At 46.8% G+C, this 24750-nt stretch overlaps 1 protein-coding gene, 1 long non-coding RNA gene and 1 pseudogene across 3 annotated transcripts; 2 read left to right on the top strand and 1 right to left on the bottom strand.

Moving 5' to 3' along the window:
* Nucleotides 1-1168: 1168 nt before the first annotated feature.
* LOC115516125 lies at nucleotides 1169-3541 on the bottom strand. 2 transcript variants are annotated; one of them, XR_003969473.1, is made up of 2 exons: nucleotides 3080-3541; nucleotides 1169-1752 (listed from the first exon to the last, which is right to left on the bottom strand). It is a non-coding gene; the product is annotated as an uncharacterized LOC115516125 (long non-coding RNA). The 2 variants fall into 2 exon arrangements; XR_003969472.1 differs by lacking the exon at nucleotides 3080-3541 and adding an exon at nucleotides 2348-2547.
* Nucleotides 2807-18538, top strand: THBS1 (thrombospondin 1). The gene is given in 23 exon segments (XM_030318526.1): nucleotides 2807-2980; nucleotides 3574-3669; nucleotides 3927-4486; nucleotides 5412-5487; nucleotides 5785-5984; nucleotides 6097-6219; nucleotides 7132-7225; nucleotides 8650-8823; nucleotides 9110-9286; nucleotides 9584-9757; nucleotides 10012-10139; nucleotides 10251-10403; nucleotides 10772-10990; nucleotides 11445-11552; nucleotides 12083-12242; nucleotides 12356-12474; nucleotides 13723-13957; nucleotides 14141-14368; nucleotides 14539-14810; nucleotides 15242-15303; nucleotides 15305-15337; nucleotides 15442-15581; nucleotides 16423-18538. Coding segments are annotated over 22 exon segments (3510 nt in total). The 5' UTR covers nucleotides 2807-2980; nucleotides 3574-3602; the 3' UTR covers nucleotides 16431-18538.
* A 5269-nt stretch (nucleotides 18539-23807) lies between these two features.
* On the top strand, nucleotides 23808-24403 carry LOC115516045 (annotated as a pseudogene).
* Nucleotides 24404-24750: the final 347 nt, after the last annotated feature.

Here is a 24750-nt window from a genome sequence, read left to right as displayed (position 1 = left end):
ACAGCCCACCTTGCTGTTCTTTGCTAGATAAGCAAAATTTTTTCTCAAGTATCTTGCTCTCCTTAATCGTATGTCATTTTTAAACTAGGTATTACTGACAGTCCTTTCCTCCTATTTACTGGCAGTGTTTTTAGGTCAATCCCACATCCAATTAGGGGAACTTGGAAAAAGGAAATCCTACAGCAAAATGCCATATGCCTTACAATTTAATTTTAAATACATAATCCTCAAGGATGGCAACTTGGCAAAGAGAGAACTGGACCGTCTCCCTGGAACACCCATCACTCAGGTCCATGTCAGATTATTGGCCTGAAATCCCAGCATTTGTAAATGTGGATATACACACACAAGAGGGACAATATCCCCCCAATTAAAGGTGTAGGCTTTCTTACTCTTTTTTTCATTCCTGCTTCTCTCAAAGCTTCCCAGAGGTTATTTAGGTTTCTAGGGAATATGTGCAGCACACACGGAGCAGCCGGAGTGTGTGTGAGTTTCTAACAGCTGCCCAAACACCCCTTCCACCGTGATGGGTCCCTTCCAACAGAAGGACCTTTGTGACCTGAGGAAGGCCTTTGCGTTTGAGATAAATAACCCCTACACCTCTGTCAGCTTTCTTTGACAAGACAGCTCTTCCCTGCCACCATACAGGTCACCTTCCTAGCTGTAAAGCATGTTGGAGGATGAAATTCTTCTCCTTGTTTTGTTGAAAGAAGCCAAGTTCCAAGAAAAATCCAGAGGGATTCCTAAGGTCCCTTAGTCACGGAAGCAGCTAGCCCTGAGGGGGCATTCCAGGGAGCTTTTACTCTATCCTTGTGGCTAAGCCCAGGGGAGATGATTGTTTTATAAAAGAAAAGATGTATCCTGCTTCTGTGGGTTTCTTGTAGACTTGAAGCCCCCAGCTGATCTGTATAAAAATAGCAAGTGGGCGAAAGGAATGGGGGAGGGGGGCATTAGCATGCCATCCCTCCAAACACTGTTCCTAAGTAGCTGATATTGTGAAGAATTATTGGCAATTGTAAAGAAAAAAAAATGCCTCTCCAGGAGCAAACAGGATGCTAGCTAGCTAGGGAAGGAAAGGGACATATATGGCTGCTGCCTCTGGAATCTTCAGATCTATTTGCATGAGTCATTACCTATGACTTCCACAATAGGAATCTGATTCAACGAATCATCCGATAGAAACTTTTATTTCTGTCTCTCAACATGTGAAATCTATCTGTCAGGTTTAGTTATTATTTGAGCAACCAACAAACATGTGTCTTAGGAACATACTTGTCATCTTCCAGAAGCACTTGATGTATACTGAGTAACTAGAAAACACGGATGCCGCAATCCGCGCACACGTGCACGTTGTCACACAACACTCCCACACAAGAAAAGCGACAGGGCCCTTGTGATGAAGGCAAAGTCGTGGGCGTTTCCAGCAGTTAGGAGTCCTGCCAGGTGTGAGGACTGAGAAGGAAGGTGAACCAAAGGGCTTTCCCCAGCCTGTGGCACAGCTCCTTATTTGGTGAGGCTACTACCTGCGTCCTGTGTCTCAGGGCCAGCCTGACAGTGCAGGGCCACAGCAGGGGAAGTGTGGCTGCTGACATCCCGGCCCTTAGAGATGAATGGAATTCCAGGCAGCTGGAGTCATGCTGGCTTGAGACGGTGGTTTGGAGACCAGACTTCCAATGACAGAAGCATTAAGCAGCCGCGCTCATGGCAATTGGTGCACCCGCAGAAATGTAACCCACACCTCGGTTTCGGGAGCTGAAAAATGAAAAGAACGTTGAGGGAGGAAAAGGGGAAATAAAATGATAGGCAGAGGGTAACGTATTACTTTCTGGGTCTGTTCTGTAAATAGTTTAAGACCCCAGAGCCAGATGGTTCCGCAAATCCTCCAACCGGGAGTCACGTTAAGAAGCACGAGTGGGCATAAAAACTGTTTTTCAAGACACAATTTCAGTTTTGGCTTGGGGGAAGAGGACAGGAGTAAGTTTCCTTAACATTCCTGACTAGAAAGAAGCCGTCCTCGCGGGTGCCCTTCATCAGAATACGCATGCCGCCCCCAAGCGGCCAGCCGTGGAAACGCCGTAGCCGGGGCGAGAAGCGACCTTCTGCGCGCCAGGCAGCTGCAGAAAGTGTGCCCCGACGGGCAGCGGGAACGCGAGCTCCGCTCACCGCCCGGCTGGTCGACGCGTCCCGCACCCAGCGCCCGTAGGGGGGCGGGCGAAGGGCGGGCGAAGGGCGGGCGAGGCCGAGCGCGTGGTCGCACACCCCGCCCCCCCCGGTGGATGGAAGAGGGCCCCCAAATACCCCCAGAGGGAACTTCTTTAACGACTGGTTCTCTCTTGGCCGCATTTACCCCGTCGTACTCATCTGGCTTTGCAAAGACTCTCGGTGCACAGTGTCAAACGTCGCCCAGGTATTCAAGGAGACGCGTTTGCCTGAAATCCCGCCCGACGACCCCCCCCCCCGCCCCCACCACCACTATGGGCCCAGGGGCGGCCAAAGCCCGGTCGCCGCTCGGGGCGCTCACACCGGACTCCAGAATCCAAAGTGCCGAGCGCGAGTGCGCCAAGGCTGCGTGGGCGGGCACCTATTTTTCTGAGAAGTTCCACCGCTCCTCCGCCCCGACCCCCGCCTCCCCCCTCCCTTCACTCTCTAGCTGGAAAGTTATGCGCCAGGCAGCGGGGGGCGGAGAGAGGAACCCAGACTGGCCCCCCTCCCGCTTCCTGCCCCGCCGCCTCCCATTGGCCAGAGGAATCCCCAGGAATGTGAGCGCGCCTTTAAAACCGCGCCGCTCCGCCGCCTCGCCAGCCACTGCCTTCGAGCCGGCCGCAGAGTCCCGGCTCCCGCGAGCCCTTCCGGCGCTGCCTCCGACTCCGGCGGCCGCCTCCTCCTCGGGCGCCCCGCTCGCCCCGCGCCTCTCCGGGACTCGCCGCCTGTCGTTGCTCCCTAGCCGTCGCTCCGGGTCGCTGCACCCGTGTGCACACAGGTAAGGAGTCCCCAGGTGGCCGCCGAGGACCGGGTGCTGCCCTGGCCAGACACCTCGAGCTCCGAGGCTTCAGCCCCTCGCGGACCCTGGATCTCATACCTCTTCGCCTTTCCCCGCTGTCTCTCCCAGTTGATGGGAGACTTTTCTCGTGGAAGGGCTCCAGAGCTATTCTTTCCCGCTTGGGGTTCACAAACCAACTCGTCAGGACGCCCCTTCCACAAGATTTTCTTTGATTCTTCCATTGCTCCCTACACCTTTTTTGTCACTCGTCTAGACCTCTAGTTCCCTGTGCCTCCCTGCACCCCCGAAACTGCGGCTCCTTGTCCTACTGTTTACCCTCGACTTGCCAAGGGAAAGTCCCCAAGTTGTTGGTCTTTGCCCCAGTGCCACCCCCAAACTTTAAAACCGTTGTCTCCTCCCCTTGATTCTTTTTCTTTCTGATGTCCTGTCCAAAGTAAATACTGTTGTCCCTCATTCCAGCAAATGTGGGGCCAAGGGGGGATCCCCCAGGGCCCTGGCCCCAAGCCCAGCGCCCAGTTTTTGCCCACCCTCCCTGCTTGGCTGCCTCTGAGGATCTGTATTTCCTGTTACAGGCTCCCTGCTGGGCACAAACAGCTCCACTATGGGGCTGGCCTGGGGACTCAGTGTCCTCTTCCTGTTGCATGTATGTGGCTCCAACCGTATTCCAGGTGAGTCTGTATGATAGCTTTTGAGGGGGGGGGGGAAGATGAGAAGGTGCTGGTTACCCCACGTGTGCCTCCCTGTCATGCTCTCCACTGCTAGCTGTTTCTCCCCAGAGCCCTGATTGAACATCAGAACGCAGTTTTCCTCTGACCATGGCGTTTATTTAGTGCTTTCAGTGGTTGCCCAGAGTGTTCTCCCTGTCCCTTTGTCCCCATCCCTGGCCACAGCCTAGAAGGCTCATTGTATGTCCTCTGTTGAACAGAATCCGGGGGAGACAACAGCGTGTTCGACATCTTTGAACTCACGGGCGCTGCCCGGAAGGGCTCTGGGCGCCGGCTCGTGAAGGGTCCTGACTCTTCCAGCCCAGCTTTCCGCATCGAGGACGCCAACCTGATCCCCCCTGTGCCTGATGACAAGTTCCAAGACCTGGTGGATGCTGTGCGGGCAGAGAAAGGCTTCCTTCTCTTGGCCTCCCTGAGGCAGATGAAGAAGACCCGAGGCACGCTGCTGGCCATAGAACGGAAAGACCACTCTGGCCAGGTTTTCAGTGTGGTCTCCAATGGCAAGGCGGGCACCCTGGACCTGAGCCTAACCGTGCAGGGGATGCAGCACGTGGTGTCGGTGGAAGAAGCGCTCCTGGCGACCGGCCAATGGAAGAGCATCACCCTGTTTGTGCAGGAGGACAGGGCCCAGCTGTACATCGACTGTGAGAAGATGGAGAATGCCGAGCTGGATGTCCCCATCCAAAGCATCTTCACCAGGGACCTGGCCAACGTTGCCAGACTCCGCATCGCAAAAGGAGGTGTCAATGACAATTTCCAGGTGAGGCCTCTTCTCCAGTTCCTGGTCCTTGGGTTCGACTGCTAGGCAGCTGACTTGTCAGGAGCGCTATAGCAGGAGAGGCAGGGTTTCCAGTATAGAAAATACTGCCTGGGGACCAAGGCAGTGGTTCCCAAACTTCAGGGCACATCAGAAACACCTGGAGCACTTGTTAAAACACATACTGCGGCACCCAGCACCCTACTCGCAGAGATTCAGATTCGGTGTGTCCGCGATGGGGCCTGATCATTTGCATTTCTAACAAGTTCAAAGTGAAGCTAATGTTGGTGTTCTGGGGACCACACTTCGTAAACCACTGACAGAAGCAAGCAATGGTTTTCCTAGAACTGCCCGTTCAAGCCTTAGATCCTTCATATGCTATTCGCAAGGAAAGGGCTTAGTTTACATGCATTCTACCAACCGTAATGTAGCTCCTAATGGGTAGTGTGAGCATGGTATTTACCACTTGGCCATTTGATTCCTCATGGGAATGTAGCCAGTCCCAGGAGCCGCTCTCAAAAAGGTTAAAATAGTGCTTATTTGCTGCCACGGCTTCTTCCTTGCTTAAACGTCTCGATCTTTGCAACCCGGGCTTTGAAACTCCCACATCTAACTCTTTGACACTGGAGAGTGTCGTTATATCCTCTGTCCCTGGTGTCCGATTCCATTTCCTGTGTATCCAAGTGGGCTGAAAACTGATTTCCTTGTAAAATACTGAAGACTTGGCAGAAGGCCCAATTGAGATGGTGAAGTTGTTTGGCAGTTTATGTTGGCGTGTTATTTTGACATGGTGATCTTGAAAGCGCGCTCTTTCAAACTGTTAGAACCTCCTTTGTGTGCTTTTCCTGGCATAAACCCTCTCTCCTACCCATTTCCCCCGCCCCCACTCAACACTACTCGACAAGTAATGTGTGTCCTCTGCCCCCAGGGGGTGCTGCAGAATGTGAGGTTCGTCTTCGGAACCACACCAGAAGCCATCCTCAGGAACAAAGGCTGTTCGAGCTGTGAGTACCATTCTGTTTTGGGGGGGCATATGAGGAAATTGGGGGAGCGCCACCCAAACCAAGCTGGGAAACTTAAGTAATGGTGGTCATGCTTAAATTACCCCAGGTGACCTGGTTAAAAGATACGTGTAGATCACTCTTGAAGGTCCCTTTTATACATGTGCCTCCCCTCCACCTGTGTCCTTCGCCCCAGGTGTCCTGTCTTTACAAGTAGGAACTCCAGGGGCTGGCTGGTGAGAGCAGCCGTGTGAAGACCTTCCATTACTTTCCTCATTGTATTGCTTTCTTCCTTGGCAGCTACCAACGTCCTTCTCACCCTCGACAACAACGTGGTAAACGGCTCCAGCCCTGCCATCCGGACTAACTACATTGGCCACAAGACAAAGGATCTGCAAGCCATCTGTGGCATTTCCTGCGATGAGCTGTCCAGCATGGTCCTGGAGTTGAGGGGCCTGCGCACCATCGTGACCACGCTCCAGGACAGCATCCGCAAAGTGGTCAGTGCCCCTCCCCCCAGCCCTTTAGCATGAGCAGCTGAAGGTGTATCGCAGGTGACCCCAAGTGACTGAAAATGAAGTTGGGCACTAATGGCCTGTCTCTCCCTTCTAGACTGAAGAGAACAAGGAGTTGGCCAATGAGCTGAGGAGGCCTCCCCTCTGCTACCACAATGGAGTTCAGTACAGGAATAACGAGGAATGGACTGTTGATAGCTGCACGGAGTGTCGCTGTCAGGTGGGGATCGTTACAGACTGAAATACGGATTGATGGCATGTGTTTGGGGCCAGTCTCTAGGGAAATACCCAGATGGCCTGATACCAAAGTGGATTGTTCTCCAGACGCAGTTGTGACCTCTATAAAATCTTGAAACTCTCAGAATGTTTTTCAAAGTCTTAATTATACCCCAGGCCAAGTATCTGAAAGATAAGTCTGCTAAGACATCTGATCTAATTTGCCTGGTTCAGTTCAAAGGCTAAGTGTTGAATGTTAGGTAAATAAGACCTGGTTGGAACATTCCTTTTATTTTCCCAGCCCCTGACCTGTATTCAGCAATGACCCCAAGATTCCCATAGTACAGTACTGGTTGTTCAAATCACTTAGCCCGACACCGTTAGGACGTAACTGTCTACTTACCTCAGATAGCACTGTTGGCGGTGTCTGTCACTAGCTGTCCCGAGTGCCACCGGAAGCCGCTTGGAGGGTTTGCCTGACTCACCGAGCAAAGCCAAGCTTAAATACAAATCCAGATCTGTATGTGAAGCGGGAAAAATGCTCACTGATCTCTTCTCTGTAAAGAGAACATTTTAAAATTTAAAAGCCCTGGCTGAGTTTTGAGTTCATTTTCAGACACAGATGGAAAGACTTGACTCCTGGTGTTCAGTGGTTCCCTTCGGACGAATTCTTTGTGCTGTCACTTCTACCACTATGTAGCCATCAAGAAAGACCTCTCTAGGGCATGGAGTGACAAGTAGCTAGCACTAGAATGGTCTCCACAATATGGTGGCTACAAATAGGACAGACAGATGTACTAAAGTCCTTCCAGTAGAGCATTTCTCCCCAGGACCGTGTTTCATCTTGAAATGTTACGGTATATAAACTTCTGCCTGCCACACACTTAGTAACCCATTTCTCCCTCTTGTCTTCCAGAACTCTGTTACCATCTGCAAAAAAGTGTCCTGCCCCATCATGCCCTGCTCCAATGCCACAGTTCCCGATGGAGAATGCTGCCCACGGTGCTGGCGTAAGTTCTTAAAACCTCATAACCATTCCTTAGTGTCTAGCTCAGTTCTCCATAAACCCTGGACCGCTGAACAGGACACTAGAGCCCCACCCCCATTTCCATTGTGTGTTTTAATTCAGTTTCTTGCTGCAGCATCTGGTTAACTGATGGCTTGGCTGCCATAGAGGCGATAATGATCTTGGTATAGCTTATTAATTTTGACTTGATGCTCTGAAGAAAGGAGAGATGAATTTGTAGCAGCACTAGCTCTGAATTGGCTGCCTTTTAGAATTCAACACGATGGCCTAGAGTTAAGAAAAATCTCAGCAGAGAAATAGACGGTCTGTAGTGCAAGCTTTGGACTTAATTGGGTCTGAAAGTTGCATCTGTCTTACCTGCAGGAATAGGAGAGAGGCCTACGAATGACAGCAGGTTCGGGGCCCTGGGAGCTTCTCCCAGATACCATACTGTCCCACGGCAGACACCCTATCCCCTGGTTTTTGTGGGCAGTGTAAGTTAATCACTTTGCTGAGTCAATATTGAATGTAGTATGTACAGGTCATAAAAATGACCTCATCACAACTAAGAAATAAAGCAGGAAAGTAGCACTCCCCGTATACACACACACACACACCTATACCTACACACTCCACACTGGCCACAGCTCAGGACAAGCAGTCTCATCGAGGCTGTGTTAACGATACTGACACTGGGATGATGGCTTGGGTAACTGCTTCTGCTCAGCATACACTTCAGGTGTGGGCTCAAGGGAACAAAGCCAGCTGGAGACTAGTGGAGTCCTGGACTTCAGTCTGGGATTGCTAGGAAGACTTCCAGCTGATGGCAAGAGAAGCAAATTCTCGGTCCTGTGTCTGATACAGCTACATGCGATCCTAGTCCTGGTGCCTGGGCGGCTGGTAAACACACCCCTTGTCTTGTGAAAACCTGCGCAGAGCAGGCCCCACATGCTAGGGTAAGAGGAGCCGCACACTGATTAACCTCATGACCGAGTTGGAGGCAGAGCCAAGAGCAGCTATGCTGCTTCCAGCTCACCTGCCAGACACATGGTCTGTGGCTCCCCCGATGTCCAAAGTGACTCGTATAAGCTGCCTACAGATCTCCTGGTCTTGGAAGCCTGGGACTAGAAATGCCTACCAAGCTCTCTTCAGTTAGGAAAGGGAAAGCCACTGGAAATGCTGAGAAAGGAGACCCCATGAATAGGTGAACATATGCTACTGGGAGAAGGCTTCGCGGTGCTGACCCAGGCTGAGCTTTCATTGACCCCGGTGCTGTAACGCAATGGCAGGGTGTAAACCTTTTGGCTCTTGGCCTAAGAAACCCCTTGCCTTTCACCCTCTGGCAAAGGAAGGAGGTCCTGAGGAGCACAGTCTAAACAACAGCATATCTTGGTGATCGCACACTAAATGACCCCGCTTCCTCTGCAGCCAGCGACTCTGCGGATGATGGCTGGTCCCCGTGGTCTGAGTGGACCTCCTGCTCTGTGACCTGCGGCAACGGAATCCAGCAGCGCGGTCGCTCCTGCGACAGCCTCAACAACCGCTGCGAGGGCTCCTCCGTCCAGACGCGGACCTGCCACATTCAGGAGTGTGACAAGAGATGTGAGCATCGTGGCCCCTTAGGAGTGTGGAGAGCTGACTTGTCCTTGTCTGCTTCCAGAGCATAGAGGTTAAGGGGACAGTTTCTAGATGGTCTGAATCTGAACCCCAACTGTGCACCCCTGAACACAGCTTCCCCTCCCTGCGGCTCTTTCCTCAACTGCACATTGGGGATAATAGCTCTCGATAGGGTTATTTTAAGGATTTCACCTAGGTGATGCATTTCAAACGGTTAGCATAGAGCTTGACCCCTTGTAAACACCCTGTAACCATCAGCTTTGCACTTTAGTTAAACAGGATGGCGGCTGGAGCCACTGGTCCCCGTGGTCGTCTTGTTCTGTGACATGCGGTGACGGTGTGATCACAAGGATCCGACTCTGCAATTCCCCTAGCCCCCAGATGAACGGGAAGCCGTGTGAAGGCGAAGCTCGAGAGACCAAGGCCTGCAGGAGAGACGCGTGCCCCAGTGAGTGAGAGCGTGCCGCACCCCTGCAGACCGGGCATCCATGGCCTCCTGTTTGCCAGGCCATGAAGGGGGGAAAGGTTACTTCCTGGGGAACAAGTAGAAGCCAAGTCCTGCATGCTCAGCAGCTTATTTTAAGAAAAAAACAGAAAACCATTTCAAACTGGCCCTCTTCACAAACGTGGTCCTCCTATGTCCGAGTAGGAGAGGTTTCTCGGACAAAGTGAGGAGAGTCTTCTAGGAGAGGTGAGGTGTCAGAAAATGGACCTTCACTTTGGCATGTGGTTCACTTTCTTGCAGTCAATGGAGGCTGGGGTCCCTGGTCACTGTGGGACATCTGTTCTGTCACCTGCGGAGGAGGGGTGCAGACACGTAGCCGGCTCTGCAACAACCCCACACCCCAGTTTGGAGGCAAGGACTGCGTTGGTGATGTGACAGAAAACCAGATCTGCAACAAGCAGGACTGTCCAATTGGTGAGTCATGCGGCCCCGGATAAAACCACCCTGGGTTTTTTGTGTAACTGAAACCCATGGTCAGCATTCAGGGGATGCTCCCGCTGTGAATGGCCCTGAGTGTTTTGACTACACTGTCCACCTGGCATTTCGGACTCCCCTCAACAAGTGAACAGTTACATGTTCCCCACAGTGTTTCACACCGTATTGTTTTGTGAGGAGCGTGGCAGTAACAGCCGCTTATACCCACCATCTGCCTGTCTCTCTCATCCCAGATGGATGCCTGTCCAATCCCTGCTTTGCTGGGGTCAAGTGTACCAGTTACCCTGACGGCAGCTGGAAATGTGGTGCTTGTCCCCCCGGCTACAGTGGAAATGGCATCCAGTGCAAAGACATCGATGAGGTGAGGAAGCGATGGCCGAGTGCCTAGATCTAAGAAAAACCGCTGAATTCGCAGTCTTCCCCTCGGGCGGCGTTCCCTGAACAGTAGGCAAACTGTCATTTTCTCCCATAGTGCAAAGAAGTACCTGACGCCTGCTTCAACCACAACGGGGAGCACAGGTGTGAGAACACGGACCCGGGCTACAACTGTCTGCCCTGCCCCCCACGCTTCACTGGCCCGCAGCCCTTCGGCCGGGGTGTGGAATATGCCACCGCCAACAAACAGGTAGACGAGACCACACGACCAGTGTGTGTGTGTGGGGGGGGGGGGGGGGTGTCCTTCACTGAAACCGCCAGGGAAGGCGGGCATGGCATTTCACCGCCTCCACAAAGAAATAGGGAAAAGGCTCAGTGTCCAGTCGAGGTTTTAGAAACAGGACAGGACAACCCCATTGTAAAGCCAGCAGGGGAAAAATCGTCCGTCGTGTTTGAAAATGCTGCTCTGGAACAAGTTGTGAGCTGATGGGCTAGGACACCCGCAGGGGCCAGGGAAGAGGGAGGGACAGAGTACCCCACACTCCTCCTCACTGAGGAGCGGGATCTGGGGACTCTCAAAGGCTCTGCATATGCACATCAGGATGTTGTTGCCCCCAGGTATGCAAGCCCCGCAACCCCTGCACAGATGGGACACACGACTGCAACAAGAACGCCAAGTGCAGCTACCTGGGCCATTACAGTGACCCCATGTACCGCTGTGAGTGCAAGCCCGGCTACGCAGGCAATGGCATCATCTGCGGTGAGGACACGGACCTGGACGGCTGGCCCAACGAGGACCTGGTGTGCGTGGCCAATGCCACCTACCACTGCAAAAAGGTACAGCCTGCCTCCTGAAAGAATCCACATTCCCCTGATCCACAGAAGAGGCCACGCAATTTTAAATGCCTGAAGTTTGCAAATGAAACCAACAGATGAAATTACACAAAGGCAGAAGGGCACGAATCCTTAACATGAAGTCACTTAGTGCCAAGTACGTGCACAGGGCAGACCCTTTTGGCTGGTGTGCTCCAGAGTTGGTCATGTTTCTCCCAGACGCCAGTGGAGTGGGACTTGCGTTCCCAGCACGCATAAAGCCCACAGCATTTCTACAAATGATCTATGCCCCCAGGAAAATGCTTAATTTCTTGTCTTCCTGTTAAAAAATACACCCCATCAGGGAGCGCAGCATTCGACTCGCTCTCGGTGTGCTGTGTCTGGGGGCCCTGCCCCACGCGTGAGCCGAGAGCCGGGCACACAGTCTGCAGCTGTCATGTGGGTCCTCTCTTTCCAGGATAATTGCCCCAACCTTCCCAACTCCGGGCAGGAAGACTATGACAAGGATGGAATTGGCGACGCTTGTGATGACGACGATGACAATGATAAAATCCCAGATGACAGGGTAAGGATGCTTTCCAGTCGTCCTTCTCTTCTTCTACTTAGTAGGATTCAATGGAACTACAGTACATGTACTAGGAAAAACCAACCAAACGTGTATATAGAAGCTAATAGTCATTCGCTGGTAGTTGTAATGCCTAGATATTGCCAAGAGAATATTTACATGAGGGTTTTGGTTTTTCATCTCGACCTTCCATCCCCACCCCCACCCCCACCAATTTGAACAAGAAATGACAATATATAAACAAGGACCCTCTGCTCCCCAGGTATGTTTCACATTCTTACCTGAGTTGCAGGACAATTTATTTCAGCCTACAAAGAACAGGGATGGTGTCCTTATATTTCCATTTCACTGACGCACAACAAATGAGAACCTGTTTTTCATCCATTATGCTCCGGTTTTTAACTTCTACAGTGATCATGAAGTAGAAAATGTTAGATTTTTGCAGTTGTATATAACACATACGGTTTGAGGCTGGAGCTGGCTGCATGGACAGTGTTGTAAAATACTCCCTTTTTTTTTTTTTTTTTCAGGACAACTGTCCATTCCACTATAACCCAGCCCAGTATGACTATGACCGGGATGACGTGGGAGACCGCTGTGACAACTGCCCCTACAACCACAACCCAGATCAGGCTGACACAGACAACAACGGGGAAGGAGATGCCTGCGCCGCTGACATCGACGGGGATGGTAAGGCGCCAGGGGCCATCTTACTTCTCTGCAGCCCCGGATGTGGGGGGATGGCTTATCAAAACCTCAGAGGCTAGAGATTCCAGCCCTTACTGGTCACCTGTTCCCTGCAGGTATCCTCAATGAACGAGACAACTGCCAGTACGTCTACAACGTGGACCAGAGGGACACGGATATGGATGGGGTCGGTGATCAGTGTGACAACTGCCCCCTGGAACACAATCCAGATCAGGTAGGTGGACCCCTGGCACAGCCTCCCAGGAGAGTACTGGAATAGCTCCTGTTAGGCTTCTAAGAAAACAGCACTTAAAGAGTTCAAACTGTTTTGTTCCCATGGCTCTTTGAGGTCTCCTAGCCCAGTTGTGGTATTTTCATACACACAGTTTGCCTGATGAGAGCTCCTTGCAGAGTCCCAGAGGTCTTCCCTGTGACCATCTTGTAACTTCACTCTGGTCTTCTGTAAGGTTCACGTGACTTACTTTGTGTGATCTACCAGGGTCAACATAAATTACACAAAGCAGAAACCTGACTACTCTGGTAATGTTAATCGTTTCTAAGACTGAGATGGAAGACAAGATTCTTAAAAAATTAATGACCATTTTCATGGCTAAGGATAGAATCTGGCTGTTAAAAAACCTCCAACTAAAAATACTTGCAAAAGCTCAAATTCCTGTTTGCAATGCCAGATAATTTTGAAGACTGACAAACAGATCGTTCTGTTCTCTACCTGTGTGAGAGAGTGCTACAAATATACATGAGCCAGAACAGATTCCATGTCTGAAAATATTTATTTTCATGTGTAATTGGCCATAATTTTCTAGCAATGTAAGTTAAGGCATTTCTTTTCTCAAATGCTATGTTGTAGAAACTTAGAAACCAGATTTTTTTTTAAGTTTATTTTGAGAGAGAGAGAGAAAGAGAGAGCACGAGCAGGGGAGGGACAGAGTGTGGGAGAGAGAGAATCCCAAGCAAGCTTTGTGCTGTCAGTGTAGAGTCCAACGTGGGGCCCTGTCCCAATGAACCATGAGATCATGACCTGAGCCAAAATGAAGAGCCAGGCACTCAGTGAACTGAGCCACCCATGCACCCCAGAATCCAGCTTTTTAAAAATGAGAATTGTATAAGATTATAGAAATGATAGATTGAGCTTTTTCTTCATAGCGCTTATTCTTATGAGGTCCTGGAAAACAAAAGCAATAGGATAAATAGCTTTGGGGCCAGAACAATAAAGTTCTAGATCTTGGGATAACGTTGCAGAGCAAATGGCACGGAGGGTCCACTGTTTGTGGAGTTTGGGTCTTACCATAAATTTTATTTCTTTAATATCATTTAATCTCCTGGAAGGGTTGGCTCTCTTCTGGCAGAAACTTACAGACCTGAAACCCCACTGGCCATATTAAACATGGGAGAATCTTCTGTAAGTCATCTTTAACAGTCATGACTTATACCTCAGTTTACCATTGGCTTCTGTCTCTTTCAGCTCGACTCTGACTCAGACCGCATCGGAGACACCTGTGACAACAATCAGGATATTGATGAAGATGGCCACCAGAACAACCTGGACAATTGTCCCTATGTGCCCAATGCCAACCAGGCTGACCATGACAAGGACGGCAAGGGAGATGCCTGTGACCATGATGATGACAACGATGGCATTCCTGATGATAGGGACAACTGCAGACTCGTGCCCAATCCTGACCAGAAGGATTCTGACGGTGAGTTAGGGGAGCCACTTTAAGAGACTGACACCATGGCTCTCTCAGAGACCATAAAAGCAAAACCAAATGGATAATTGCGGAGGATGAAAACACCATATGCCAACTTAGACAAGAGAGTGAATTTCTGACACCAGCAAGATTTCAAAATTCCACTGAACTCTTGCCTTTTTTTGACCTTAGGTGACGGTCGAGGTGATGCTTGCAAAGATGATTTTGACCATGACAATGTGCCAGACATCGATGACATCTGTCCCGAAAACATTGATATCAGTGAGACCGATTTCCGCCGATTCCAGATGATTCCTCTAGATCCCAAAGGGACGTCCCAAAATGACCCTAACTGGGTGGTGCGCCATCAGGGTAAAGAACTCGTCCAGACTGTCAACTGCGATCCAGGACTTGCTGTAGGTAAGGAGTTCTCCAAACAAAAGACAAGTGCATACACAGGAAAGAAGCAAATGTAAAACGTGGCACTTAGGTGTCTCCCTGAAGTATTATGGATGTCTGGGAATGTAACCCAGGAGCTTCTGAAGGGCTGCAGCTGTTAACCCACATCTGGCCTCATTTTCATTTTCTAGGTTACGATGAGTTTAATGCAGTGGACTTCAGTGGCACCTTCTTCATCAACACTGAGAGGGATGATGACTATGCTGGATTTGTGTTTGGCTACCAGTCTAGCAGCCGCTTTTATGTGGTGATGTGGAAGCAAGTCACCCAGTCCTACTGGGACACCAACCCCACTAGGGCTCAGGGATACTCAGGCCTTTCTGTGAAAGTGGTGAACTCCACAACAGGGCCAGGCGAGCACCTACGGAACGCCCTGTGGCACACGGGAAACACCCCTGGCCAGGTGAGAACAAGGCCCCCGAGGAAGGTGCTGGACAAGCACTAGGGACCCTGTGCTTTGGCCAAGACTAGCCCCAGGCAGTCTTAGATATCAAGTTCCCGGCCCCAGCAACCCCAGCATTAAGTTTTGCTTTGTAAAAACCAAATGGCGGCCTCTGAGAGGGGAGCTCCCTGTAACCAAGAGTTCCCTTCAAATCCAAAGACCGTTTCAGCCTCTTCAAACAAAACTTTCCTTCCTCTTTCTGCTTCCTGTGTTTCAAGGAAACACAACATGATTCCTTGATTCAAGGCCACACATCAAGTGAAAGGTCTTGGAAAAAATCCACATTGCAGCCCTCTAATTTAGGCCCATTGGTACCCTTCAAGTACTCCTTCCTATAGAATGAAATAGAAATCTTGATTCAGCCATGTTTCAACCTTTTCCTTTTCCTTCAGGTACGCACTCTGTGGCATGACCCTCGTCACATAGGCTGGAAAGATTTCACTGCCTACAGATGGTCTCAGCCACCGACCAAAGACGGGTTTCATTAGGTAAGATGGTGTTGATTACATTTCACTTAGTCACACACTGATGGTGAAGGAGGAGGCGGCCAAAAATTAGGAGTGTCACTAATGAGAGTTTCTCTTCCCTGCAGAGTGGTGATGTATGAAGGGAAGAAAATCATGGCTGACTCAGGACCCATCTACGACAAAACCTATGCTGGAGGTAGACTGGGGTTGTTTGTCTTCTCTCAAGAAATGGTGTTCTTCTCCGACCTGAAATACGAATGCAGAGGTAGGAGCAACGATACAGTGAACCCACGTTTGACATCTCTAATTAAGACTAGTATTGAGAGTGCCCATTATGGGAGCATCTGTTTAAAAGACGGTTTCAGAGACCGGGTTATTTCTATTTTGCTGTTGAAGACCACGATAAAAACAAGGCCTATAGGCTGTGGCTTATGAAAGCTGGACTCCTTGTTAAGAACCTCAGTTTGCGTAGCAGTCTCTGTGCTCTCATTCCCAGTAGAAAGATAAACTGTGGACAAAACTGGTGTACAGTTTGGACCCCCATGAATACTACTTTCAAGTTTGACCTGTTTCTGTGCCTTACACACTACTTAGTCTTATTCCCAACATTCGAGCATAAGAGGGCCTGCCCAGCCTTTCCTTGTGTCTATGGGTAGAAAGGGTATACTACCGTCTGGTTGATGGGCTCAATTAATTCTCACTAGAACCTCAGTTTATTTTTAGTCTTTTTTCTCTCTGTGCTTACTTGAGCCTCAAGTCCAGCGCTGGGCCTACCACACAATGTCTAATGTTTACTGGGCCAAGACCTGATGCCTACCAGGATCAGTCAGTAAAAAGACGGATTTTACTCCAGATTTAAATTATGACGTAATCTTTGAGTCTGAACGTGGAATACTCCCTAAACACTGAAGCCTTTAGAAAGCATAGTGTACATATACCCTGGAAGGTCCTGCTCCGTCAAGCTCATTAACATTTAATAAGTTGACAGTCTTAAGCTTTTGTCAGTATAAAAGTAGAGCTTTGCTAAGGTTCATTTGTTAACTGTTAACGCTAGTGCCTTCATGAATGAATTGGCTTATCTATTTATGTGTTTGTTTATTGAACAGATTCCTAATCATCCGACTGTTGATCAAAAGACTGATCCTAACCAATGCTGGTGTTGCACCTTCTGGAACCACGGGCTTAAGAAAACCCCTAGGATCACTCCTCCCTGCCTTTTCTCTGCTTGCGTATCATTGTGGACTCCTAGGATATGGGACTTGCCTCAAGAAAATGCCGTTTTCCAAATCAGACTCAGCATACAGCCTCTGAATGCAAAGACAATCTTCCAAGAACAGAAATAATTACGTTGGTTTGCTTTCCAAAAAGCAAAAGCATCCCCCCGCGTCAGTGGGCAGGTGGCTGCCCCACTCTGTTTTTGTCAGGGTAGGGTGCTAGCGTGAGGCCATCTCTGAGCAGTGGACTCCAAAGCGTTTTCAGGCGTGTGGGAGAAGGGAGGACTCACTAGAATGGCAAACCACCATGCTTGACGCTTAGAAAGAGGAGGAGCAGGGGCCAAAGCCCTACGGGGAGGGCGTGGCCCCAACAGATGATTGTATGAAGAAAAGGTGGAGCTGTTACATGTTCGGTACTCAATCATTTTCAGGGGATTGAAAGACTTGCTGGATTTCATGATGCTGACCAGTGTTAGCTGATTAACCGCGTACATAGGCACTTAAATAGAAGCAGGGAGGGGAGGGAAAGACTGGCTTTGGGACTCCCTCCCAGAACCCCATCCCTTAGACATCACCTGCAGTGACCAAACTAGGGAATGAGAATTAAACCATTGTAAGGCTGTGCTGGCTGCCACTGCCTGGTTACCATGAAATTGTCGGTTTTATTCCAGATGTAGCTTGTGCAGATGTAGCAGGAAAATAACAAAACCTACCATCTCAGCACCAGGCTGCCTCCAAAGAGACGGGCAGCCGGGCTTGTATTTTTATGGTTAGAAAGGCACAAAATTCTCAACTAAACATCCTTTTCTCTTTTTTCTTGAGTGTCATGGAGTTTTCCAACTATCTTAGACTGTAGTTTTTGGTTTTTTGTTTTGTTTTTTGGGTTTTTTTTTGTTTGTTTTTTTTTTGTTTTTGTTTTTTTGGGTTTTTTTTTGTTTTACAAACACTTTACAATATAAAATATTTATTTTTTACTTTGGAGGATCTGTCTGAAAGACTATTCATGGAACAGGAAGAAGCGTAAGGACTATCTGGATCATCTTCGTTAGGAGTCTTCATGACTGTAAGATTGTAAATACAGATTATTTATTAACTCTGTTCTACCTGGAATCTAGGTTTCACGTGGAAAGTGTTTGACAGCAGGTAGTGGAGATTTATCAGCAAATCTCTCACAAGAACGGCACAAGGAAAATCAGAGCAGGCTGCTCTTGCTTTGTGCTCAGAGTGAATGATTTGGGATTTTTTTGTCTTTTCAAGTGGAATCAGTTGCCCATTTGCTAGTGTTTGTAACTTTGAAAAAGAAAGCCAAGAGTCCTTTAATACTGTTGTACCCTATCCCTTGTGCCTATTTCCAGGGAGAAGAAAGCATCTACACTTTGTCATTTTTCCAAAAGAGGAAAGAAAAAAAAAAAAGGTGAAACTTATATACAAATATTACCTCATTTGTTGTGTGACTGAGTAAAGAATTTTTGGATCAAAGCAGAAAGAGTTTAAGTGTCTTACAAACTTAAAGCTACTGTAGTACCTTAAAAAAAAAAAAAGTCAATGTTGTACATAGTATAAAAACTCTTTGCAGAAAAGTATTCCCAATAAGGAAATAGCATTGAAATGTTAAATACATTTTCTGAAAGTTATGTTTTTTCTATCTTATATACCATTGCTTTATTTTTATAAATTATTTTCTCATTGCCTTTGGAATAGATCTCAGATTGTGTAGATACGCTATTTAAATAATTTATCAGGAAATACTGCCTGTAGAGTTAGTATTTCTATTTTTATAAAATGTTTGCACACTGAATTGAAGAATTGTTGGGGTTCTTGTTTTGTTTTTGATTTGTTTTTCGCTTGTTACCCCCCAGTTTTTACTATTTACCAATACCTTTTTCTAGGAATGTGCTTTTTTTTGTACACATTTTTATCCATTTTACATTCTAAAAGCAGTGTAAGTTTGTATATTACTGTTACGTACAAGGAACGACAATAAATCATATGGAAATTTATATTTATACTTACTGTATCCATGTTTATTTATTCTCTACTGGCTTTGTTATGAGGTGTGGGTAAACTCCATTCCTAAACCAATACAACATACACAAGACATTACAGTAAATATTAGTAACATTGACAGTTTCTATCCAATTGAAGGTGACTGATTTGCTTGGAAAACACATTTGCTGCATTTGTGGAATCAGAACAAAACATTAGCCTGCCCTATTAAAAACAAAGCAAGGACTCAAAAGGTGGACCCCAATAGGATACAATTTTATGTTTTAGAAAGGTAATTAAACGTTGAGTCCATTTCAGAGTACAGTTCTGTTTCTAAAAAGAACAATGAAAACAAAGGGAAAAAATAAAAGCGAGGTGCACACAATGCTCACGGCTACATTTTCTGACCCATGCATGACGGCACTGGATAGGTAGCACACAATTACATGTCGTCGAGAAGCGTTAGAAGTGCGAATGAGGGAGGAACCGTCATTACCAAATTGGACCAAACTTTATAGACATCCCCTGTCAGAAGATGAATTTACCTTTGGTCAAAAACAGGACTAAAAGGATTTGGAAGAAATCCAAAAAATACACATCAAGTATCAAGTTTTTAAAGAGAAGACCAAAGCATTACAATAAGCAGAACTTGAGTATGGGTGAGCTAACAATGAAAGCAAAATATTGACTAATTTCCAGTTTTAATAACAACAAGTACAATCAGAAATCTTGTGAGTAGGTTTAAAGGTCTGGCTTTGGGGGTTCCATCAAACACCACACATGACTGGCTGAGATAGATTCTTGTTGATTTTCCCTCTCATTCTAAAAACACTTCCCCTGGGGCACCTGGGTGGCTCAGTCAGTTGAGCGTCTGACTTCAGCTCAGGTCATGATCTCGTGGTCTGTGAGTTTAAGCCCTGGTCAAGCTCTCTGCTGACAGCTCAGAGCCTGGAGCCTGCTTCGGATTCTGTGTCTCCCTCTCTCTCTGGCCCCTAACCCACTCGCATTCTGTCTCTGTCTCTCTCAAAAATAAGTAAACATTAAAAGAAAAAAAACACTTCTCCCATCTAAGGCAGCATAATCATACAGAAGTATAAATTACCAAATCATTTCATAGTGCCTAGGTAAAGAATAAAGAACTATAAGATATCAAAAAGGGCTACAGAGTTTGGAAACTGATCCTGAAAGATAATTCTTTGAAAGAGGACATCATCCCTTCTCAGAGGAGCACAAACATGGCAAGTCTTAGGAGAGAATTCTAATTCACTTTTTTTTTTTTTTTTAAAGTAGACTCCAGGTCAACGTGGAGCCCAATGCGGGGCTTGAACTCATGACCCTGAGATCAAGACTGAGCTGAGATCGAGAATCTGACGCTTAACTGAGCCCCCTCAGGCTAGTCCCAATTCACTTTTTAAGGAGGCAAACCTACAGGAACTGTAAAGATCCTGATAGGACACCAAAAAGTGTCCAGGAACGGGAAACTATTTTCCCAGGTATCCTTCATGTTTACTTTGAGACTGACCTTCAAATCGGTAGATTGTACGGAAATAAAAGGCTTGTTAAGAACTAAGATTATGCCATCAAGGTGCTAAGAGAGTTTTCCTGCTAAGAGAGTTTACGATCATGTGTTTTAGAGACAATTGGATTTAAAGGGCAATAAACCTTTTTTAGTCCTGTGGGGATTTACAATAAAGGTGGTGCGGGGTAGTTTTCCTGAGAAGTCATAGCAAAAAACTTCAATTTTAACGATCCTAAATTTGTTTCTAATAGGAGCCAGCTCTTGCTCTTTCATAGTTTTTCTTCTCGATCTTGTTCTGGGGAAAGACTCAGGTCTAGAGGGAACCTTAAAATAATAACACTGATTTTTAATAAGAACACTTTCCCTATCAGGGTAACATTTTTTAAAAAAATTCTGGAGCCTTTGTGTTGAATTATATTGTATCCCTTGAATGCACCTGATCTCATCTGAATTGTATTCTAAATTTAGCTTACCAATCCTTGTTAGAAGTACCTTCAGCTGACATGCTAAGGAATGAACTGTGTCACCTCTTTTCATGAAAAAAATCCATTACTTGAGATCATTCTGTATTCCTTCCCTTCTCTTAAACTCCTATAACAGAAAAGCTCAGTATGCCTCAAATACCGTTTGCAGAAACACATTAGAAAGCCATAAGCTCTCACCACCCCCAACAAAACTCCCCCCCCACCAGCCCCACTGCACACACTCAAATACCAGAAGCACAGAGATTTAGAAACCTGAGCTCTTCATAAAGTTTGATGGGCAAAAATGGCTCCTCTCTGTCACCACTGCAAATTCCCACCCATAACACCCCTCCCCTGACCCAAACTTTAAAATGCATGTGTCATTTTTAGGAGCGTCCAACAGCACCACTTTAACATCTGCTGGTACCCTCCCCCAACAAAACTCAGCGTCAAGATAAATCGCACTGTCACACATTGACATCAATATGAACCATTGTTAGTTTAATGTAAACTGAAAAAGGAGGCTCAAAAAAGAAATCGCTTATCCATTCCTCTAAATGTAATAGCTATAGAGTTTATTTTCCAAAGTCAAGGAAATGTGATATAAGCAATCATTAACATCCTCAACTATCAGCAGATAAAAATGTGTGTGAGCAAAAAAGAATCATGCTACATACCTATTACCCCAACCTTCATTAAAGGTAGCACAATAGCTAACTCATTTTTTTTTCATCAGAAATAAATTGGACTTCGTGCCAATTCATTGTATAAAGTGTTGACATAAAATTTTCTCATGAATCCAAGTTACTGACTTGTAACTAGACAACACTTCTCTCTCTTTCAATAGTACCCCAGAACATTTCTTAAGTAGCTCATCTTTATTTGCTGCATTCTACTTTTTTTTTTTTTTTTAATGCACTCTGGAGAAAAAAGTGTGTCTTCCCTTTGCCCTCTCTATGTGGTGCTTATGGTGCTTTGATTAAGAATATCATCCATCCCTGCTGCATAAGCATGACCTTAGAAGGTCATAGAAGAGGTCATAGGAGACCTCTTCATATGGTCCTTTCATAATAGTTGTGTATTAAGTTAACACCTAGAAAGTGGTGGTCTCTTTCTATGACATCTGTAAGTCCAATGGAGAGGAGCAAGAACAAATTATTTAATATTTTACTAATTAATTAGTATCTATCCCCTCTGGTCTCCAAGCTACTTAAATTTAGAGGGTTTACCATAGTATTCTCATTGGGAGAAAGTAGAAAGTTAGTAATTGCAGTGGATGTATGTTCACTTCCTCCTCAACACTCATGGTTACTGCTGACTCTTTACGATTGCCCCTAGTTTCTAGAGGTTATCCCAGAGAGATTAACCTAACTTCCATCTAGGACAGTAAGCATGAATCCTGGACTATAGCAATCATTAGAGTCCATCCCACAGCCACAGAATTTGCTTCAGAGAGAATGTGATTAAGGCAGTTCAATTAAAGTGAAGCACAGAACCTCTGCTCAAAATCCTGACATATAAACTCCTTCCAATCTGGATGATTTATTTGCTGCATTCTAAAAGGCAAATTCTGCAAGATGATAAATGGTAATAAAAATCAAGTAATTCAAGTAAATCAAACTCTTGCTGAGCAAAATACCACTGCTAGTAAGGGAAGCAAAGTCCTGCTAACATTGCTTGTTGAGAAAATTCATTTCTTTCTATGGCAAGTTGTACTTAACAGGCACCAGACGGGAAGAAAGCTGGAAAATCAGGGCCCAAATAAGAAGCCATAGTGATTCCATCTGTCTAAATCACAATGAAGTTGTAACATATAAAATCAAATACAAAGGTCATCATAGTACTTCAACTAGTTTTAACAAAGCACACACATACATAAAATGTTGGTTTTATAACATATCCCTGATGTTGCAAGATTAGCAATAAAACAAATTTCACCAGGCATTTCAGTGAAGAAAAAAATCACTGACCAATGCACCCCATGTCTCAAAATATCAAAGAAGCAAAACCTAGGAAGAGAGAATCCAATATTAAAAATCGTATTTGAGGAATGGTCTCTATAGATGCAGTCAATGAATGTAAGAATTCAGAAAACAGTTTAATTTACCAACTTCCTTCAAAGCAAGCACGCCCAGAAAGTCATTGCTCAAGATTGTTTCCAATCTTCTGTCACATCTTCAGTCTCCTCTTCATCTGCACATTGAAAACAATAACCACAGTTTTTAGGTGATATAACCAAAACTATAACTATTTTTCAGATGAGAGCATCCTGGATTATCCAGATGTGTCCTGTTTTCAAAAACATCCTTAGAAGAGAAAAGTAGAGGTATGGGGATGCCTGTGTCATTCAGTTGGTTAAGCATCCGATTCTTCATTTCAGCTCAGGTCATGATCTCATGGTTCATGGGTTCAAGCCCCAAGTCCACTCCTTGCTGACAGCTTGAGATTCTCTCTCTCTCTCTCTCTCTCTCTCTCTCTCTCTCTCTTCCCCACTCATACATGCACACATACGAGCTCTCTCTCTCAAAAAATAAACTTTAATAAGAGAGAAAAGCAGAGGGAGATTGGAGAGACACACACAGAGAAAAAAAAGGTAATGTGAAAACAGAGACAGAGATTGGCATGATGTGACCACAAAGCAAGGAAACCAAAGAAGCAATAGCCGCTCAATAGCCTGAGACAATGGAAGAAGCAGGGACGCATTTTTCCCTGGAGTCTCCAGGCAGAGCATGGCCTTGCTGACTCTTTATTTCAGACTTCAGGCCTCCAGAACTTCAAGATAATTAATTTCTGTTGTAATAATTTGTTGTGGCAACCACAGGAAATGAATACAGGTATATAAATTATATGTCAGTAATGTTTTTTTTAATCTTTTAATTAATGACAAATGATCTGGAGTTTCAGAGAGTGAAGTGAGAAATACAGTGATATTGTGAACACACGGAGAAGAAATATTAAGCAGGGAGGAAGGTGGGATAGATGAGAAACAGACCTCAATATCCCACCCCTGAGATGAGGATAAGACCGTGACCCAGGCCTCCGCAAGTACTATTTCTTCTATCTGGAGTGTTCCACTTCTCGCCCACCCAGTAAAAGATCATCATCCTTGGGGGCTCAACTTAAATGCCACTTCCCCATCTCCCCACGTTCATCATCCTGTCTGTGGTATTGCTGTGCACCTGTCCAGAAGCTCTTACTACACTTGTCTCGCCCCTGCTGTGGTTCTCTGCTTAAGTTCCTGCATTCCTCAATGGACTATGAAATAATGCAGAGCAGTGATTAGGTCTTATTCCTTATATCCTACAGCAATGTCCTTAATGAATGAATACAGTGAGCACAGTGGAACCCTGGCACAGTGATTTCAAAGCAATGGCTACACAACTGAATCACCCAACACACCTGAGTCCTCCAACACGGACTTTCAAAAAGACTGGTATCCAGTCTTTCTACCTCTGGCTGCCATAGTGAAAGGAGCTGCCGCCATGTCTGCCCGCCCTACAATGGGTTGGTCGTGCAGAACTGCTCCAGCTTCCTGATCAAGAGGAAGAAGCAGGTGTACATCACAGAGTCCAATAAGCTGAAGGCTCACACTCCCTCTGCTACAAGGGGCTGATGCACCGCAGGACTGTGGGCGTGAAGCCGGCAGCCAAGGGCAAAAGGGTAGTAGTGGTGGTCATGAAAGCGGAGATCTGGCCAGTGAAAGCCTGCCACACATCCTACGTGTGGCCCCACCGTCAACAAGAATGCCTGGGCCCCCCTCAGCAGCATCAGGCACATGATCCGCAAGAACAAGTACCGCTCAGATCTGCGCATGGCTGCCATTGGCAGAGTCAGCGCCAACCCCTGCAGCCACGAGCCCATGATAGTAAAGAGAAAGCAGGCCCACCCCACGAAGAGCTTCTGAGCACCTGCCTCTCACTGCCAAAGCAATGAAGATGTCAACCACCGTAAAAAAAAAAAAAAAAAAAAAAAAAATACTGATGTCCAGAGCCAACCCCTAGAAATAGATTTCATTCATCTGGGATGGAACCCAGGCACATTAGTCTGTTTTCAATCTCAGCTAGTCATTCTAATATGTTACCAAAGGTAAGAAGCATTGCCTAAGGGATGGACTCAGTATAGCTTAAAATGCCAGACAGCTCTGAGGCAGATGCCAAGTAGAGATATTTGAAAACCAAAAGTATACAAAGCATAGATGATCCCATACTGGCCATTTCTGTCTCCAAATAAAGCCATGCAAGAGGAGAGAAC

This window comes from Lynx canadensis, chromosome B3 (genome assembly GCF_007474595.2).
Source record: "Lynx canadensis isolate LIC74 chromosome B3, mLynCan4.pri.v2, whole genome shotgun sequence".
In the NCBI taxonomy this organism is placed as follows: Eukaryota; Metazoa; Chordata; class Mammalia; order Carnivora; family Felidae; genus Lynx; species Lynx canadensis.
Note: the sequence above shows the minus strand (reverse complement) of the source record. Positions and strands in the feature narration are given on the sequence as shown.